This window comes from Chroicocephalus ridibundus, chromosome 21, assembly GCF_963924245.1.
Source record: "Chroicocephalus ridibundus chromosome 21, bChrRid1.1, whole genome shotgun sequence".
Lineage (NCBI taxonomy): Eukaryota > Metazoa > Chordata > Aves > Charadriiformes > Laridae > Chroicocephalus > Chroicocephalus ridibundus.
In genome coordinates, this window is record NC_086304.1 from 2,329,659 (window position 1) to 2,349,357 (window position 19,699).

General features: G+C 56.1%; 1 protein-coding gene across 4 annotated transcripts; it reads left to right on the top strand.

Moving 5' to 3' along the window:
- The first annotated feature begins 5 nt into the window (after positions 1 to 5).
- SETDB1 (SET domain bifurcated histone lysine methyltransferase 1) lies at positions 6 to 19,596 on the top strand. Of its 4 annotated transcripts, XM_063357323.1 has the most exons (23): positions 149 to 480; positions 1,628 to 1,773; positions 2,046 to 2,268; positions 2,621 to 2,793; positions 3,286 to 3,323; positions 3,456 to 3,555; positions 3,963 to 4,130; positions 4,394 to 4,595; positions 5,890 to 5,963; positions 6,331 to 6,521; positions 7,434 to 7,563; positions 7,945 to 8,083; positions 10,607 to 10,765; positions 11,477 to 12,079; positions 12,354 to 12,470; positions 12,782 to 12,951; positions 13,829 to 14,445; positions 14,885 to 14,913; positions 16,025 to 16,157; positions 16,879 to 17,044; positions 17,517 to 17,728; positions 18,159 to 18,247; positions 18,804 to 19,596. In XM_063357323.1, the coding sequence occupies exons 3-23, from the start codon at positions 2,057 to 2,059 to the stop codon at positions 18,919 to 18,921; spliced, it is 3,840 nt and encodes a 1,279-aa protein (XP_063213393.1). In that variant the 5' UTR covers positions 149 to 480; positions 1,628 to 1,773; positions 2,046 to 2,056; the 3' UTR covers positions 18,922 to 19,596. The 4 variants fall into 4 exon arrangements, with proteins under 4 accessions (XP_063213395.1, XP_063213393.1, XP_063213392.1 ...); XM_063357322.1 differs by lacking the exon at positions 1,628 to 1,773 and having other exon boundaries at positions 150 to 480; XM_063357324.1 differs by lacking the exons at positions 149 to 480; positions 1,628 to 1,773; positions 2,046 to 2,268; positions 2,621 to 2,793 and adding an exon at positions 2,823 to 2,936 and having other exon boundaries at positions 18,804 to 19,595.
- The last annotated feature ends 103 nt before the right edge of the window (positions 19,597 to 19,699 follow it).

Here is a 19,699-nt window from a genome sequence, read left to right on the forward strand (position 1 = left end):
GCCCCCCAAGGACCCCCAGCGTCCCCACAGCTCTCCAGGGCCCACACAGGCCCCACCACCACAAAGCCACTAGTACCCTCCGGGCCAATCCATCCTCCCCGGGCGCCCCACCACCGCCTGGCCCCCAGCACCCCCCGGGCCCCCCCTGCCCCTCAGCCCGCCCCACCCCCGCCAAGCCCTTCCCATCACCTTCCCGCAGGGGGCAGCACTGCGCCTTTTCCCGGGGCGCTGCCCCTTTAAGCGCCGCTGGCTCCTCCCCCCTGCGCGTGCGCGTTGGGCCGGCCGCGCGGGCGGGCGTCAACGGCCCGCCCCTCGCGCGTGCGCACTGCCCTCGTGCCGGCCGGCGGGGGAGACGCGCGCTCCTCGGTGGCCGCTGTTACCGGAAGTGACGTCAAACAGCTTCCGGTTTCGGGGGGGGGGCTCCCCCATTCCCCCTTTCTCCTCCCCAACAACCGGGGGCGCGGCGGGCCCCGGGCCTCGGTGAGTGCGGCCTGCCCGAGGGGGGCTGTGGGAGCGACAGCGGGGCAGGGGGGGGTTGTGGGGCGCTGTGGGGCGGGAGGAGTTCGGGGGGCCGGGGGGGGGGGCGCTGTGGGGCAGAGGGGTTTGGGGTGGCTGTGAGGGGCCCAGAGGGGGCTGTGGGGCAGGGGGAGTTCGGGGAGGGACTATGGGGGGCACAGAGGGGTTGTGGGGCAGGGGGGGTTGAGGGGCTGTGAGGGGCCCAGAGGGGACTGTGGGGCAGGGGGAGTTTGGGGGGGGGGCTATGGGGGGCACAGAGGGGCTGTGAGGGGCACAAAGGGGGCTCTGGGCCAGGGGGAGTTGGGGGGCTGTGAGGGGCACAGCGGGGGATGTGGGCCGGGGGAGTTTGAGGCGGGGGCTGTGAGGGGCCCAGAGGGGGCTGGGGGGCAGGGGGAATTGTGGGGGGCTGTGGAGGGCTCAGCGGGGCTGTGGGGCAGGGGGAATTGGGGGGCTGTGAGGGGCTCAGAGGGGCTGTGGGGTTGAGGGGAGCTGTGAGGGGCCCGGGGGGAACTGTGAGGGGCCCAGAGGGGGCTGCGGCAGCACTGGGATGGGGTGCTGTGAGGGGAGGAACGGGCCTTGGGGACGCAGTGGGAGCTGTTGGACGGAGGCTGAGGTGTGAGAGGGGAGGTGGGATGGGATGTGTTGGGAACTGGGGGCCGTTTGGGCGACAGGGCTGCATTTGGGAATTGTCGGGGGGCTGGGGGCTGCCTTTGTGGTTGTAGAGTTGGAGAAAAGTACGTGGGGTCGTGGCTGGGGGTGGCCTGGGTGCAGCTGGGAGGGAAATGGGGGCAGGGGGTGACAGGAGAGAGGAGGGGGGCGCGGGGGGGGGGATGCTGGCAGAGGAGCAGGGCGTGAGGGGGGGGAGCTGCAGAGGAGGGTGTGCTTAGGTACAGACGGGGAGATTGAAGAGGTGAGAGCGGGGAGCGCAGCGGGAAGGAGGAAGGTGTCTGTGAGTGCTGCTGATGGGGGGCAGGCTTGAAAATAATGGAGAATGGATGTGGTATCGCCAGGGCCAGCTCAAAGCGGGACGTGGGGGCTGCAGGCCTGGAGAGAGGAAACTGCTGGGGCCATCCTTGGGGCTGGATGTTATAATGCTCCTGAAACACCGCAGGCAGGGGAGGACGGGGGCTCCTCTGGGCCGCTGCGTGAAGGTGAAGCTGTGGGACAGGTTGGAGAGGCACCAGCGTGGTTCTCCTCTTGGGCTCGGCAGGGAGTTGGGAATGGCTCCACGGGTTTTGCAGAGAGGAGGGCGCTGAGGTGAGGAAGGATAAGGCTCCGGCCAGCGTTCAGCAGGTTTGGACGGTCTGTGCGGAGATCAGAGGAGATGTTAGGAATCCCTGGCTGTCCTGGCAGCCTCTGGCTCCACAGTGTGCTTCCACTTCAGTTAATTTAGGGTTAACAACATAAATAACATTTTTTTTCCTCACTAACTTTCCAAAATGGGAGCTTCTGCCCTTGCTTCTGTCCTTGGAGGACGTGCTACAGCAGTAGGGTCTCACCAGCCTTTTCTCACCTCTTTGTGGTGTCAGGCGCAGCAGAAATGGATTCCCAGGAGATCAAAGAGCTGCAGCAAGAAGTGATGGAGGAGCTGGGAATCTCCATGGAGGAGCTCCAGGATATCATCGACAAAGAGCTGGAGAAGTTTGAGTGTGTGAAGCAGAGGAAGCAGCAGCTGGAGGAGCTGGAGAAGTGCGTGAAACAGAAGGAAGAAGAGGTGGCTCGCGTTGACCGGCTCTTTGATGATGCTTCGAGGTGGGCGCACTTGGAATCGCAGCCGCGTGTCGGAGTTGCGCCTCAGAGCGGAGGAGGGGGAGGAGATGGGGTGGCAGAGCCCCGTGTCTGCAGTGCTGCCCATTTCCCTTCGCTGTAGACTGACGCTCTGGTTCCGCATCGGTTCCTTTGTGTGTGGTTGTTGAGGGATAATTAAAATAATTCCCCTGGGGCTTTAAATCCTTCACGTGAATACTCTTCCCTCACCTCATCATGGTTGTATTTAATTAGCCGCTCCCCAGCGGTCAGTTCCTATTTCTCTCCGCGGCGTTGTGGGAGGTACGGCTGGGCTCACCTTGTCTTTTCCTGTCTCTGCCCTTCTTTTTCTCCTCAGAGCCATTGATAAATGTGAGATACTGGTGAAGGATCTGTACTCCAAGCTGGGACTCCAGTACCGTGAGAGCAGTTCTGAGGATGAGGATTCGGCTGCCAAGCCCATGGAAGTGATTGAGATCCCAGATGAAGACGACGATGATGTCATGAGTATCGATTCGGGCTGGAAGCACAGTTCAGTATCTCATTGCGCCACCTGGGCCTGAGGGGAGGGATGGAGCTCTGAGTGCGTCCTGGCGGAGGATGGGAGTGAGAGGGATCAGAATAAGGATATCGCGGCCATAAGCCACGCTGGGCTGTAAGCAGGAGAGGATCAGGTAGGAAATGCCGCTAGCTCGTGAGGAACATCACTGCTTGCGTGCTCTGCTGGGGCCCGTAACTATTCCATGGTTCCTGGAGTCCCAAACTGGGACTTCTCCCTTTTCCCACCTGCCCAACTGTTGTCCCCATCAAACGCCGCCTCCGCGGGAGCTGCCTGTGCAGCACGTCGTGCCTCTAGAAAGGGTGGTTTAGTGAAAGCCTCGCTCGAGTGGATTTCTTGCCAGGTACAGAGAAGGCTTTTGAATGGACCCTTTTCTCTGGTTCCTCTTCTTTCGGTGATGTAATTAAGCTGGATTTTTTTCCTCCCCAAGATGTTTTAAACAACTTTTTTCTCTTTAAACACAGGTGACAGCAGTTCCAGAATTGCAAAGGATCAGACTCTGGTGAGTTGAAAAAGAGCCGACTATAGTGAACTTCTGCAGTGGGCTTTTGCTGGAACACTTAGGGCATCATTGTATGTTGGGGAAACAAAAGAAAAGATTCTTCGTATTTTATTTCTCTTTCCTTCCCTTCAGCTGCGGGAAGCCATGGCTGCAATGAGAAAGTCTGCCCAGGATGTTCAGAGATTTATGGATGCCGTGAACAAGAAAACAAATGCCCAGGATGCACAAAAAGGTCAGTGGCTGAGAGCTCCCTGGGGCTGGCGCCTGTGCGCCCTTACCCTGGTCCTGCCCGAGTCCTGCACCTGTTGGTTTTCTTCCTGAAAAAGAAAATAACTATTCTGCTTCCCCACTGGAAAGATGTATTAGGATATATTGATTCCGCATTCCTATTTAAGACCTTTCCGAAAGCACATACGAGTGGTGCAGTTTCTATAACATGAAAGCGTTTTAATGATGTTTAAACCTCACACGCGGATTATTCCATCTGGTAAAACTGAGGCACTTAGGCTGACTGAGGTAAAGAAAAACTAAAGAACGCCTCCTGTCTCAGGTCCAACACATCTTCTTCCAGTTGCGTACACAAGAGCAGGAGCCTTTGGGCAGTTTCTAACCCATTTTCTGGTGCTTGTTCTTGGGTAGATGCACAGACCCCTCAGGAAACTCCTGGCTCTGCCCAGCCTGTTGGTCCTGCAGTGGCCGGGAGCGATCTCAGCAATGACGGTGATCTGAACGTTGGCATGAGGATCCTGGGCAAGAAGAGAACCAAAACGTGGCACAAAGGAACTCTGATTGCAATCCAGACAGTCGGTACGTCCTGTGCTTGCTGCGGTGTCTCGGTGATTGGGGCTTTCACTAAGCTTTGGGTGGGTGACGCTGGTGAGGCTTGGAGCAGGTCCTCTCCTGTGCTGTGGAAGCAGCACACCTCCACAATAACACTTTACCTTACGGATTAACTTCTGAAAAGCTATCAAATAAGTTCTGGGCTTGGATCGGAATGATATATGGCGTCGGACTTCTTGTATGAAATCGCTTGGCTTTTATTCATCTTGCCGTGTTGAAATGTCTTTCAGCTGCTGGTAAGAAGTACAAAGTGAAATTTGATAATAAAGGGAAGAGTTTGCTTTCTGGCAATCACATCGCTTACGACTATCACCCCTCGCCTGAGAAACACTACGTTGGCAGCAGGGTTGTGGCAAAATACAAGGACGGGAATCAGGTTTGGCTGTACGCTGGCATTGTGGCTGAAACCCCAAACGTAAAGAATAAAGACAGGTATTAATTCTCCTCCACAGTCATGTACCCCTCTCTCTGTTTTGTTTTTGTTTCTTTGTTTTGTTTTTAGGAAAACAAGAAAAGAAAAAAAGTATATTGGTATATATGCTATTGTGAGAGCTAAATTCTTTTCTGCCCTCTCCGTGGATGTAGTTCTGAAGGTTGTTTCTTCAGTCTTTCTTATCTCTGAAAGCTCTGGGTGGAGCTTCCATTCTATTACTCATGTCCCCGAGTCAGAAACTGTATCTGGTAATTCGGTCAAATTATCACACAAATGGAAGTCTGCGCTGCTCAAGGCATAAAACGTAGCGTTAGGAAATATGAGCCCTAGAAGCCTTTCGTGCCAGCAGTGTTGCCAGAGCACTTCAGGAGAAGGAGCAGCAGGTCTAAAGCAGCCTCTTCAGTTGCGTATAAATAAGGGGCAGGGCTTCTTCCATGGTGTGGTTTAGGCTTGTGGTCTTTCGGAGAGTCATAAAGGATATAATCGCCCTGTTTGTTTCAAACGGGGATCCGCCATAAATGCCTAATTGTGTAAAGCTCTATCTGATACACCTTTAATAACTGAAAATGAACTGCATTTATTACTCATATTGCAAATTTACTCCTCCTGGCTAGGCTGGCTGTAATGCTGATCTCTCATAATGCCACCTTCATGCGGCTCCGAGTCCTGAAGTTGTTATTCAGGGGCAGGCAGTGCTCAGTGGGTGCCGTATGCAGCCTTGGGGGTGTCCCCTCCGAGCTCCTGGTCCCCTGCAGGCACTGGGGACTCTCTCATGCCATCTCCTGTCTGCAGGTGGAGCCCTGGAGGTGTCCCCCAGCTCTGTCCCTGTGGTTCGAGTTACGCAGTGCAGCCTCCGCTGCCGCTTTGTCCCAAGGGCTCAAAAAATAACTTTTCTTGCAGAGACTAGGAGCCATTAAACTGTCTTTTCCCTTCCTTTACCTCCTGTGGCTGAGGCGCAGAGGGAATCTGGAGCAGAGGGAGGGAGCCTGTGCTGCTGGGAAGCCTTTAGGCAGCCTCTGCTTTGGCTTTGGGAGCACAGGGGTAGCTCAGGGCTGGGGGAGAGCTGTTCTGAAACAGCCAGGGGAAGTGGCAGTGCTGTAAAAGTCGTTATCGCGTGGCAGAAGTGATCACTTCGGTCTCTCTTTGTCCACCGTATCCGATCTGAGAGTCTTTGGGACAGGCAGGGGAAACAGGAGGGGTGCTCCACTTTCATTGTGTGACATGGAGCTGCGTTTTATCCAGCTGCATTTCTAATTCCAACCTCCAACGCTTGTTCTCTCTGCTCTTCTCCAGGTTCCTGATCTTCTTTGATGATGGCTACGCTTCATATGTCAAGGAGTGGGAGCTGTACCCGATCTGCAGGCCACGTGAGTGCTCTCTGCCTCTCCTGTGTCCCAACACTGAAATTATCCGGAGAGCCTTTGGGTACATGAAAGAGCCTGGGCTCAAAGGCCAGGGGACAGACTGCATGTCCCCTCCAGTGCTGTGCCTGTAGACGTTTGCTTTGCATATGAAGCTGGAGGAAACAGTGGCTTATTACTGGCGGAGTGAGTGCGCTGTGACTCCTTGCACTCTGGGCGCGTTAGCGTGGCTGGATGCCCTACCACCAAAAATCCGGCCACTCAGGATTGCTGCTTGGCTCTTCTTATGTAAAAATCCGTCTGGGATCTCTTTGAAAAAGAAGGAAAGATGCTCTTTGTAAGACTCTTTCCTCCTCTTCTCTTTCCTGAACAGTGAAAAAGACCTGGGAAGACATAGAGGATGTTTCCTGTCGCGATTTCATCGAGGAGTACATCACAGCGTACCCCAACCGCCCCATGGTGCTGCTGAAGAACGGCCAGCTCATCAAAACGGAGTGGGAAGGGACTTGGTGGAAATCCAGAGTGGAAGAAGTGGATGGCAGTCTGGTCAAAATCCTGTTCCTGGTAGGACGATTTCCTTTCTCCCGTTAGAGGGGGAAGATGGGCTTAAATTGGAGCCGGGGGGAGGGAGGGCGGGGACGGGACTGACTCTTTTGGGCTGGTCAAGTCCGGTTTCCTTGCTCCTGTCAGACAGGGGCCCGAAGCGAGCAGGTATTTTTTCGAGCTTCGTAGTTGTTAGACCGCCCAGTTTCTTCTGTGGATTGATGTGAAGGTGAGACTCCTTCATTTGCATGACAAAAGCTTCAAAAGCCATTTAAAGCGTTTTGCATGTGAAACTTTAAAGTGGTAGATGAATAAGAAACAAAATCCATCACCTGCAGGTATTCTGTCCTCATCCCTTTCTTGATGTAAACACCCAGCCATGTCTTTTGTCTGAATACAACTGCTGGTTTGAAAAGCGGGAGAAAAACCGAGCAGAAGCTGAGATAATTCTGCTTGCTTAAATTCTACAGATTGCAGAAAGGGAGCAGACGTACTATCTGGGCCCACTTGGCTCCCTTCCTGACGAGATAACTGCGTAGCCGCTGGGGAAGACATGGCGCACTTGCAAGTTTAACCTCCCTGTCCTAGAGCAGATTGGGTTTGTGCGGAGGCGTTAGCTTGTCTTCCTGAGGGAGTCGGGTTTTCCAGCAGTGCCTCATTAGTCAGTTGTTGAGCTGAAAACACAACTGCAGTTGAAGCCTGGGGTCTTGGTATTTCTCGATTTGGTTTGTATTCAGTGTTCCACCAGCTACGATGAGGCCTTTTGTCCTCTCTTGGCTGCATGGTCTTTCAAGAGCCTTCAGGTCAGTGCTTTCCCTCTTTTCCATTCGATTCTGCTCACCGTAAAAGCACGCTGGTGTCTCCCAGGCCTGTATCGTACCTCTGGAAGCTCTTGCCGTAGGTGCTGTGAGTGTTGCCTTCTCCTTGCTGCAGGATGACAAACGCTGTGAGTGGATTTACCGGGGTTCCACGCGCCTCGAGCCCATGTTCAGCATGAAAACTTCCACAGCCTCCACCCAAGAAAAGAAGCAAAGTGGACAAGCAAGGACACGTCCCAACGTCGGTGTGTGGCATCTTTTTCTTTAATGCGTATCCTGGAGTATAAATGAACGCATTGTGGGTTGGTGGGGGCGGGTGGGCGGTTTTGGTTTTTGTTAGGGTTTGGTGGTTTTTTTCAACAGAACTCCTGGAGATTTAAGATTTCCAGTGGGCTTTTTCTTCTGGCACAAAAATGCCGCGAAACCAGACTGTGGTTGTGTGAAGTGATCACAATCTCTTTGGGGTGACTGGCTGTGACTCGGGGCTCAGGCAGTGACCCAGCGTTAATTGCAAACGCCTCTGTGTTGGTTGCCACAAATCGGTATTTTGTGGCTAGCGCAACAAGCTTTGGTTGATGGTAGAGACTATTCCTGTTGATACTTTGCTTTTTCCCCTTCCCCACTAGGTGCTGTCAGGAGCAAAGGGCCTGTAGTACAATATACGCAAGATTTAACGGGAGCTGGTACCCAGTACAAACCTTTAGAGCAAATGCAGGCAGCCTCGCTGGCTGCACGGTCCGTTTCTCCGCAGCCTGCTGAGATGGAGTAAGTACTCGAGTCAGTTCTCTGCTTCCACCACTGCCTCCTCTTGCATTTTGTCTACAGTGCTCAGCTCTTTCAGGCACCGCCCTTTCCGTGTAGAGCAATCCTCAGGTGCAGGTTTCCTCCATGGCTTGTTTCCTGGTTACACAAATTGGTTTTAGTCGTGCTTCTAGGGGAGATTCTAGATAAAGGCTGCTGGATGAGTAATTGGGGGCGGGAGAGCTGACAGCCCAGTACCCCCTGAGCCAAATGCCGTGTTCTTACGCAGGGCTAAAGCTTCGCGCTTGATGTATTTCCAAGTTAGAAACGTTTGCTCCTTCTCTTCTGAAAATCTGAATTGCTCCCTCGTGTCACGATCCAGGCACTGGCCCCCGGCTGCCTTGTATTCCTCCACTTGGACTGACCTGCTCGCAGACCTCGCTGACTTACGAGGCACTGAGAACTCGGGATCAGTGGCTGGTCTCGGTGGTCACGGACCAAACCTGATAGAGCTAAGCCACAGCCAAGTCGCACACGTGCCCCCTGACGCAAGGGGCCCAAGCGGGACGTTCTCGGAGGTGCAGGCTAGTGCCGAAGGAGGCCTGGATGAAGGAGGAACTCAGCCTTGTGATGAAGGGAGCGTGTTGGAGAACACCAGGGTACCTGAGCATCTGCTCTGGGACTTCAGTAACTTTCTAGGGGAGAGAGATGCTGTCCCGGTTCATTTTTGCCACCACTGTGGATTTCCTATCCGAATCTGTGGACGCCTGGTCCCCTGCCAGCACGTCTTCTGCTGTGACTGTGCCTTGCTGTATGGGCAAAAGGGAGAAAGGAGATGTCCCAGCTGTAAGGAACCCGTGCAGCACGTGAATCTTTATTTCCCGGATGCTCTCTAGGTTTAGCAGCATCTAAGAAACCCCACCTGCCCCCAGCCTCGGGTCTCAGGATGGGGTTCCTCTCAAGTACCAGTGCAGTACGGCCCCTTCTGCCCCTGGATGTCAGGGGCTAACTTGGAAATGCCCCTCCTGTGCCATTTTGACCAAGACTTGAGAATCGAAGCCATAATAGCCTTGTTCCTCATCTCTTACGTGACCAAGAAGAGAGGCCGATGCTGAAGGAGGTCTGCTCCGGCGTGAGAAGTGCACCACTGGCTCCTCCGCCGTCAGTCTGGGACCCCAGTTGCGAACAGAGGAAGAGCTGGGCTGTTGCGCTAACGCGAGGGCACCCCGAGCCGTCAGGGCTGTAGGAAGGACGTGCAATGAAGATGATGAAGTTGGACTGCGGCGATCAGCCAGCCTGAGCCTTGTCGGCTGACAAATCTCTCCTTTGCCATTTCACAGTCCTTGCAGTGGTTACAAGAAACACTTTTTTCTTTTTTTTTTTTTTTTTTTCCCCCCTCTCCCCACAAAGTCTTTGACTTTAGGATCTTGTTTTCTGATCTGATACAAGCAGACACTACAGACCTTTCCCTGCCCGGCTGTTAAATCATGAACTGCACAAAGACAATTCTTTTTTAACACTGATTGAAGGCAACATACTATATCCATGTCCCCGCTGTCCTGAGGGATGCTAATGGGTTAAAAACACATTGGTTTTAGATCATTAAAACTGGGAGAATGGTTTCTTCGCTCTGGTGTTTTGTTTAGTCTGAGGAAGGCCTGGTTCTCTTCCCTCTCTAGTCTGGCTTTCAAATTCTATGGCGCCAGGGAGCTGCTGTCAGCCATTTTTGGCTAAAGCCCGTTGATAGAAGCTTTTTGCTCTTGCTCTCAAATTTTGAAACGTGCGTTAACACCTTGCTTTTAAGGCAGATGTTTGCAGAAACGGTCGCCCCCTCCTGCTCTCACTGGCTGCCCTGATAGCATAACTATGTTCTTCCACTTGTGGGAAAACCGGGGGCTGATTTGGGGTGTTTTTCTGCTTAATCGCTGTAAGTGGATTGAAAACCTCTGCTGCTGTTTGCTCAGAGCATGAGGGTTAGTGTCTTCCAGGTGCCTCCCACCTTCCCGGTGGTGGTCGTCGGGCTGCAGAGGTGTTCGGGAGCCCCTCGTAGCCCTTTTGTCAGCGGTGTTATTACCTTCCCCTCTACAATCTTATCTTGTTACTCGGTGCGGACAAAAGAGTCCTCTGTACTTCTTGTTCCTCCCACTGCTCAGTACTGTAGCACTGACTGAGCCTCTCTAAACTCATTTCTGCTATTGCAGGGGTTTCTTCACGTACTGGTTTGTCCGGCTTCCTGAAACGAAGGCCTTGGGCATCCTCGTTACGCTCCCTCTCACCCTCATGTCTCAACTCCAAATAAATAGCAGTATCTCAGAAGTCACTTTTAAACGTAGCTGAGTTCTGGGCACTTGGTTGGGGTTGTTGCGGGAACGCTGTAGCACAAGTAGTCAGAAATGGGCTGATTTTCACACTCGTTGGGAAAAATCTGCTCGGTTTTACTTGGGTGGGGCACTGCTGCTGACTGCCATGGTGGAGTGTTATTTTGACTCCTACCAGTTGCGCGAGCGTGTGCCTCTTGCAAATTGCCTCCCTTCCTCCCTCGTGCAGATGCTCCGACAGTCAGCTGGCCCAGTCGAGAAAGCAAGTGGCCAAGAAAAGCACTTCCTTCCGTCCTGGCTCCGTGGGCTCCGGGCAGTCGTCGCCTTCTTCGCCTGTCCTCAGTGATACACCTCCAGCGGGAAGGACCGGTGCAGCTCCGCAGCATCGGTGAGCAAAGCGCGTTTGCGCTTAATACAAATCCCTGCGTCCCTGGGAGAGTTTGGGATGCTCGTTTGGTTTTAGCGCAGGTTTATTTTGTCATGGACTGACACCTTTATGTGTCAGCTTGTCTGGTCCTGAGCATTTGTCTTCCACTTACCTTGTTCTCCTGCCCACACAACTGTTCGTTACGTTTTGTGGTTGGCTTCAGCTTGGAGGGTCTCTTATCACTTCTGACCAGAGCTTACCCCAGTGGGACCCTGGCCAAAGCCTCTGACCCTGCTTGTTTGTAGAGGACTCCTGTTTCTATGAGCTTCCTGGGGCTCAGGGGGGAGCTGCTCTTCGTGTAAATCTGCAGGTGGCTTTTCCACGGGGGTGGCTTTGTGGCAGTCAATCCACAGCACAGAAGCTGTTGATCCCGGTTCTGAGACCACAACCAGCTTGTGCTCGTTTCTGCTTCCCTAGGTCCGATTTAGGGGGTTTTCTTGCGTTCTCTGCTGCTGGTAACGCGCCCTTTGGGGCCTGCCCAGCCGCACTCCCAGGGGACGCTGGGGCTTGTTTCTAATTGGACTAAGCAGCAAATCCAACGGGGTGTCCCAGTGTGTAACCACCAGCTGCTTTGATAGGAATTAAGTGCCTGAAATCCTTTTGCAGTTTGAGGAGAAAGCATCGCTCTTCCTTAAGCCGCGGTTGCTCAGTGTATCCCTGTCCCTGTAACAGGCTCTCCAGCAGCCAGGCGGGCGGTGGCACGGCACAGGCCTTCCACGGCATGATGGACCGCGTGCCCAACGAGCCCCCGTACCGAGCCCCGCTGGAGAAACTCTTCTACCTGCCGCACGTCTGCAGCTACACCTGCCTGTCCCGCGTCCGTCCCATCCGCAGCGATCAGTACCGCAGCAAGAACCCCCTGCTCATCCCGCTGCTCTACGACTTCCGACGGATGACAGCCCGCCGACGGGTCAACCGCAAGATGGGCTTCCATGTCCTCTACAAGACGCCGTGCGGGCTCTGCCTGCGAACCATGCAGGAGATCGAGCGCTACCTTTTTGAGACAGACTGCGACTTCCTTTTCCTGGAGATGTTCTGCCTGGACCCCTATGTGCTGGTGGATCGCAAGTTCCAGCCCTACAAACCCTACTACTACATCGCAGACATTACCAAAGGCAGGGAGGACGTGCCGCTGTCCTGTGTCAACGAGATCGATAACACCCCGCCTCCGCAGGTGGCCTACAGCAAAGAACGCATCCCCGGCAAAGGGGTTTACATCAACACCAGCTGGGAGTTCCTCGTGGGCTGCGACTGCAAAGACGGCTGCAGAGACAAGTAGGTGACTCCTCGTGTGTCGCTGGGCCTGGAGGGTGGGGGACAGCACCTGGACGGCGCTGCCGGCCCTGAAAAAACAGCCCAAGGCGGCCCTGCTCCGGGCTTTGAGCCTGCGCAGCTCTGCTGGGTCACACATTTGACTCCAGGTCAAGCCCCGTGTGCCCGTCTCTGCCTATATTCATGCAGAAAGATGCGATTTCTTTTTCTTGCTGCGAAACCGGTGGGTAAAACTATCCTCTGGGGCACGGGTGGGTTTTTCTCTGTGTGTCTCTAGATCGAAATGTGCCTGTCACCAGCTGACAGTCCAAGCGACTGGCTGCACCCCAGGTGGACAGATCAACCCCAATTCGGGATACCAGCACAAAAGGCTGGAAGAATGCCTCCCGACAGGGTGAGTAGAGCTGAGCTGCCTCTTCTCCTTCCCTCACAAATACCAGCCCCAGAAACTCGGCCTCCGGTGCTCTCGGAGAGGCGGTATTTCCCACAGCTAAGTGCTGAAAACCCACCTCTGTTCTTGGTTCATCGGCTAATGCGTGGCCCGGGATCGCTGTGCGTTACCGTAGAACCTGGCAACCACACTCCTCCTGCTCGGCTGAGCTTTAAGCCGCTGCTGCAGGTCCCTTTTGCACCATGACTGGTACCACACCAAGCCTTGGGATGCGGCTTTCTCCGGGAAGATGTCACCGTTCTCCTTTCTTTCAGAGTTTACGAGTGCAACAAGAGGTGCAAGTGCAACATTAACATGTGCACCAATCGCTTGGTCCAACACGGGCTCCAAGTCCGACTGCAGTTATTCAAGACGCAGAACAAGGGCTGGGGCATTCGCTGCCTTGATGATATTGCTAAAGGCTCTTTCGTCTGCATCTACGCAGGTAGGATCTCGCCCCGCGGAACGAGCAGGTAGAAGCCTCTTCTCAGGTGCTGTGAGTGAAAAGCCTCTGTTGAGCCAGTGCTTTTCCCAGCGGTCACACGTATTCAGATAGGAATCTGCTTTGGTTTGGGTAAAGGAGGGGGAGGGGGATTTGTGTTTGAAAAGATCTGGTTGTGGCAGGCCTGAAATCTAGGCTTTGTTTATGGCGAAATGCAAAACCCAGCAGAACGGGTGTGAAGCTCTTCCCGCCCTCGTTAAGGGGACAGGAAAGCGAGAACTTAGATGATGAACTCGCAGCACTTTGATTTCCCGATCGATGCCCCTCCCTTGCCCAACTCGGAACCGAGAGCCCAGTGTGGCTGCAGTGCCAGCGTCAAGAGAAGGGCTGGGATCCCCAGCGCCGTTTCTGCCCGCTGAGGGTGAATCGACACCTACCTGCTTCCTGTTTACGTCGAACCAGTCGCCGGGACACGGGCACAAAGCAACCAAATGCAGAAGTTGCGCAGCGTGGTTGGCGTTGACTCTGAAGTGAAACTAACTGCGGGCATCGCCTGAGTTCTCGTGCTCTGGTTTCTTGCCCTTAATGTTGCCTCTGCGCCACACCCTCGCCTCCAGCCCTTCAGAGGAGCAGCAGTCGCCCCGTTTGAGTTCCTGGTTAGAGATTCCCTTGGTGGAAGCCTGGGTGTTAGCAAGGGCCCACTTTAAACCAGCCACCACGCTTCAGGTTTTTATTACCTCGAGTATTTCCAGCCCAGCTTTGGAATAAAGCGGTGTCAGTCCTGTTTGCTCCCAGAGAGCCTTTGGGGAGGATAAAATTTATGGGGTAGGAATGTCATCCCAGGAAAACTCACACTTGGTTTTCTATTCCCCACCCCCAGGGAAAATCCTCACAGATGACTTCGCCGACAAAGAGGGGTTAGAGATGGGTGATGAATATTTTGCGAACCTGGATCACATCGAGAGCGTGGAGAACTTCAAGGAGGGCTACGAGAGCGACGCAAAATGCTCTTCGGACAGCAGCGGGGTGGACCTCAAGGACGAAGAGGAGGAGAACACAGGCACTGAGGAGCAGGAGGAGTCCAACGAGGACAGCTCTGACGACAACTTCTGCAAGGACGAGGACTTCAGCACCAGCTCGGTATGGCGCAGCTATGCCACACGACGGCAGACCCGGGGCCAGAAGGAGAACGGGCTGTCGGAGACAGCCTCCAAGGACTCGGGGCTCACCCGGCAAATCAGCCACGACGAGACGGCGGTGGCTGCCTCCTGTAAGCTGCCGGTGTCGGAAGAGACCTCCAAGAACAAAGTGGCCTCGTGGCTGAGCTCCAACAGCATGTCTGACGGCTTCCAGGACAATGACAGCGCCTCCTCTTTCAAGATGAGCGAAGGCAGCGAAGCCAAGGCCAGCAAAATGGACCTCCCTGGTGAGAGAGAGAAACCCTCCGCTTCGGCCCTGGACAACGTGGACGGAGAGTCAAAGGCAGTGAAGAAAGATGTAAGGGAGGGCTGTGGGACTGGGAGATGAGCATTGTCCCCTGCCTTGGGGGCAGGGATGAGGAAATGGAGGCGCAGAGATGTGCCTCGGCTGTGCTCTTGCCCAAATGGCTTCTCCACCCGTACAGCAGCACTAGGTGGTGCCCCTTGGTGTCCCCTTGCCCCGCTTACTTGGCCCTTGCCCGCTGTGGTGGGGCAGGGAGGTGTCTTTCCCCTTCCTGGGGGAAGTGGAGACCCACTGTGCGGGATGTGGAGCCGGGGGAGACCTGTGGTCAGAACTTGGCCCTTCTGGAGCACCCCCTGGACTGGGTGTCGCACTGAGCGGTGGGGGACACCTGGCTTCTCACACCCAGGGTGGTGTTCGGGGACCATTTCTGCAAGGGCTGAAGGGTGCTCCAAAAGGGAGAGATTTTAACCTTCTGTACTTCTCCCCTCTGCAGGAACCTGAAGATCCAACCAAAATTCCCGGGTAAGGTTCCTTAAATTGTATTTTCCTGCCTTTTATTTCCAAGTGAGTGAATTGCTGCAACTCTAGGGCTGCCCCTGAACTCTATTAATCACCGAATCCCAGACTGGCAGGGGTTGGAAGGGACCTCTGGAGATCACCCAGCCCCTGCCACAGCAGGGTCACCCAGAGCAGGGGGCACAGGAACACGTCTAGGTGGGTTTGGGATGTCTCCGGAGACCCCACCACCTCTCTGGGCAGCCTGGGCCAGGGCTCTGCCACCCTCAAAGTCAAGAAGCTCCTCCTCGTGTTGAGATGGAACTTCCCATGGTCAAGTCGCTGGGCACCACTGAGAAGAGCCCGGCCCCATCCTCCTGCCACCCCCCCTTGAAGTATTTATAAGCATTGATAAGGTCCCCCGCTCAGTCGTCTTTTTTCCAGACTGAAGAGCCCCAAGTCCCTCAGCCTTTCCTCATCAGAGAGGTGTCCCAGACCCCTCACCATCTTGGTAGCCCTTTGCTGTCCCCCCTCCAGCACTTCCCTGTCCTTCTTGAACCGGGGAGCTGGACACAGTGCTCCAGACGCGGCCTCCCCAGGGCAGAGCAGAGGGGGAGGATGACCTCCCTCCACCTGCTGGCCACGCTCTTCTTGATGCCCCCCAGGATGCCCCTGGCCTTCTTGGCCACAAGGGCCCATCGCTGGCTCGTGGCCATCCCATTGTCCCCCAGGACTCCCAGGTCTCTTTCCGCAGAGCTGCTCTCCAGCAGGTCACCCCCAGCCTGTCCTGGTGCGGGGCGTTATCCCTCCCCAGGTGCAGCACCCTGCACTTGCCCTGGTTGAATTTCATAAGGTTTCTTTCCACCCAACTCTCCAGCCTGTCCCGGTCTCTCTGGATGGTGGCACGGCCTTCTGCTGTGTCAGCCACCGCCCCCCAGCTCTGTGTCATCGGCGAACTTGCCGAGGGTGCGCTCTGTCCCTTCAAATGCCGCCGACAGAGTAAGCGGAGAGGTCGGGAGGGTTTGGAGACAGCAGCCTTGTCCAGCTCCCAGCTTTCCTCAGCTCCCGTCTCTCTGCCTGGCCCGCGGGTGGGCTCCCGGCGATGCCAGCGTGACCCGCTCTTGTCCTCACCCCGCAGGCTGAGCGACGTGGGAAGGATGTACGGCTACAACCCCAGCCCTCCCAAGCTGGAAGGGATCCGCAGGCCGACGAGCAAGACGGCCCTGCTCCAGAGCAGACGGCATTCTCTCGCCCCGCAGCCCACCACGGACGTAAGCGCTGATCCTTCGGGCTTCAGACCTGGGCTGGAAGGGGGAGGGGGGGCTGGCTCTGCCCCAGCCCGGGGCTGGTTTGATGAAGGCCTTGAACCTTCCTTTGGGTTGTCTCTATCCCACTTCCCTTCCCAGTTGAGCAGCAGCGCAGGGCTTGTGGTTCATCGTCGTGATTTCCTGGCAGGGGGTTGATTTTCTTCGCCCGGTGGGGGTCTTGCCAGGTCCTGAAAGCCCAAAAAAAAATGAGGACAACATGGTGTTGGGCCATGGGTTATTATGGGATGCAGCACCTTGGTTGGCAAACCCAGCACACCAGGGACCCATTGCTCGGCAGAGCCGGGTCTAGGAAGCCATCCTGGGGGCCAGTCTTTGCTTTTTGGGGTCTTCTCCCTTCCTTGCAAAGCCCAGAGCACCTCATGGTGCAGGCTCATGGATCGCTGGCAGCCTGGGTGCTGCAGGCCTTAACGGGCTCCCTGAGACCCCACTGCTGTCTCAAACACTGCCCTGGGAGATGGGGCTTCTGTCCCATTCCAGCTCCCATCGCAGTGTCCGCGTGTGCGATCCCCTTCGAAACGGCTTCCTAGAGCACCCAGATCCTCTGCTAAAAGAGAGCAAATGCTGCTGGGGGAAGAAGGGAGCCCTGACCGTCGCTTGGGAGGCGATGGAGCGATGCTCTCCCTGCCCCCAGCGGCGCTCGGGAGCTGGTAATGCCTCTCCGCAGGACGTGCTGACCCTCTCCAGCAGCACGGACAGCGAGGGGGAGAACGGGCAGGCGGCGGCGGGGCAGGCCCAGGGCACCGCCAACGACAGCGACGACATCCAGACCATTTCCTCGGGCTCCGAGGAGGAGGAAGGGGACGACAAGAAAAACCCCTCGTCTGGGTCAGGTGAGGACAGCTGCCGGGGGAGGAACAAGGGCCGAGTGTGGAACGTCCAGAGGTGCAGCGAGAAATTCTGGCCAGAAACCACCAGGAAGGGCTGATGAGGATGTAGCGGCTGCGAGCGTGGCCCGTCCTGCTCCAGGCACCCCAGAGCTCTGTGTAACGGCCGAGGGCTGAAGCTTCCCCACGTGCTCTTTGAGACGTAACTGCAAAACCCGGTCCTGGAGACTAGATATTTGTGGGTAGCTGAGAAAAAGCAACAATGGGGGCTTCTTATGGCGGGTCTCCAGGCTCCGCTGGGTTGAGCGGAGAGCTGGGAGATTCCCGGGAGCCATCCCAGGGTGGTATTTTAGAGCCGAGCTGCGTCCCAAGGGGTTCGTTAGTTCCGTGTGAAAGAGGAGAGCGTCTTGGGCCAGCAGCACCGCCGCGGGGTGCCTGGAGAGCGACCGCGGCCGTCTTTGCTCCTCTCTTGCGGCAGGTCCTGTGAAGAGGCAGGTGGCGGTGAAATCCACCCGCGGCTTCGCCCTCAAATCGACTCACGGGATCGCCATCAAGTCAACCAACATGGCAGCGGCCGAGAAAGGCGAGAGCGTGCCCGTCCGCAGAACCACCCGCCAGTTCTACGACGGGGAGGAGTCCTGTTATATCATCGATGCCAAGCTGGAAGGGAACCTGGGCCGGTACCTCAACGTGAGTCACTGCCCTTGGCGGGGGGAGGAAGGGAAGGGGACGTATTTGGGGTGACCTGTCCGTTCAACGGGCCTGTTCTCCCCAAGACTAGATAAATAACAGTAAAAAAAAAAGTGGAAAAAGAGCAGGACTAGGAGGATGTTTTCCCCGCCCTGAGTGAAACAGGGCAGCCGCTCCGGCCCCGTGACGCGTGGTAAGCAGGACGGCTCAGTCACTCCTTCCAGGGCCCGTTACCTTTGCGAGCGCGGGTCTTATGACTCATCCCGTGTCGTGCGGGCAGGGGAGGGAGCGTGTCCCGTCTCAGCAGGCGCGCGCTGGACGCATCGGGAATGCTGCTTGTTTATAAAGGCTGGTGTTTGCTGCTGGCTGCTTCGCGTCCCTCCCGCCGCAGGAACTCGCTCACTGCGTTTTGTCTCCGCTCCCTTTCCAGCATAGCTGCAGCCCTAACCTCTTCGTGCAGAATGTTTTTGTGGACACGCACGACCTCCGCTTCCCCTGGGTCGCCTTCTTCGCCAGCAAGTGAGTGGCGGCGCGCTGGGGGAAGGGGCTGCCGGTTCACAGGGCTGGGTTGGACCCAGCTCTTTGGTGCGGGCTGGGTCTTTCCCTCCTCCTGGTAACCCCAGTGCGGCTCCCGGAGCGGGGAGAAGCTTGGAGATGCGTTGGGTGAGAACATCGCTCCCTGCCGTGGAGATTCTGGTGCGATTTGCGTCAGTTTTAGGGATGCAAAGGGGGAGTTGAGCACGGGGCAGCCGCCTGCCCCAGCGTGTTTGAGTCCCAAACCTCCGGGCAGCGCCGGACGGTGGTGAATCCCTACCACGTCCCTCTTTGGCGCCGCCAGCGCGGCGTCTCCTCTGTGAAGCCCCACGGGAGTGATTAACCGGGGAACTTTGTCCCTTTGCTCGCTGCGGCCGCGCCGGCTGCTTCACCCTTGCCCCGGGGGAGGCTGGACTGCGCCGCCCTGGCCAGAGAGGTGGGATGGAAGCGTTGCTCTCTGCTAACAGGAGCTCCAGCCCCTCCTCCTCCTCGGCGTGGCCTCTTCTCCCAACCTGTGCCTCTTTCTGTTTTCACTTCCCAGGAGGATACGAGCCGGCACAGAGCTGACCTGGGATTACAACTACGAAGTGGGCAGCGTGGAAGGCAAAGAGCTGCTGTGCTGCTGCGGGGCCATCGAGTGCCGGGGGCGGCTGCTCTGAGCCCACCCTGGCTCCCTCTTAACCGCAGGCTCGGTGCCGACTTCCCCTTTGCGAGGGTGAAGTTTCTCCTGAAGAGGCGGTTGTTCAATAGCGACTGTTACGAAGCCGAGTCCAGGGGCTTCCACTTCTCCCCTTCACTTGAAAAATTACAGATGGACACGGCCCGGAAACGTCACCTGGCACGTGGTGACAGCTGCAGCGGGGCAGGGGGGGCGTGACGCCAACCTTCGTGCTGCGAGCTTGGCTTCTCCCGCAGCCCAGGGGCAACAGTCACCCTGCGAGAGGACAGTCTGTCCCTCGGCATCGCCAGAAAGGCCACGAGCCAAGCCCTTACCTGCCCGAGCCGCTGCCAAGCGGCCGTTCCTGCTCTCCTCCAGCTCCCCACCACCTCGAAGACACAAAGCCCCGGGCAGCTGCAGCTCCGGCGCCTGTCGCTGCCCGTTTTTCCAGCAGGAAACGCTTTCCCGGGACTCCAGGGGTGGGACTGAGCCCGTGCTGTCCCTGCGGCTCTGGGAGGGAGCGAGGACGGGGGAGATAAGCCCAGTAAGAGCGGACCAAGCTGGATTTAATAAGTGGTGATGTGGATTTAAATGAAGAGAAAAAAAAAAAAAAAATCTGTCTTCGACTGTGATACGTTGTAAAGAATCTTTTCAATGTTAAAAAGCAATAAAGTATGTTTTTCTATTAAAAAAAAAAAAAAGAGAGAAAAAAAAATTGCCCCCTACTTTAGACACAGCAAAGAGCAGGATTTTCCCACTTCCTTCATCCCCCTTTCCAC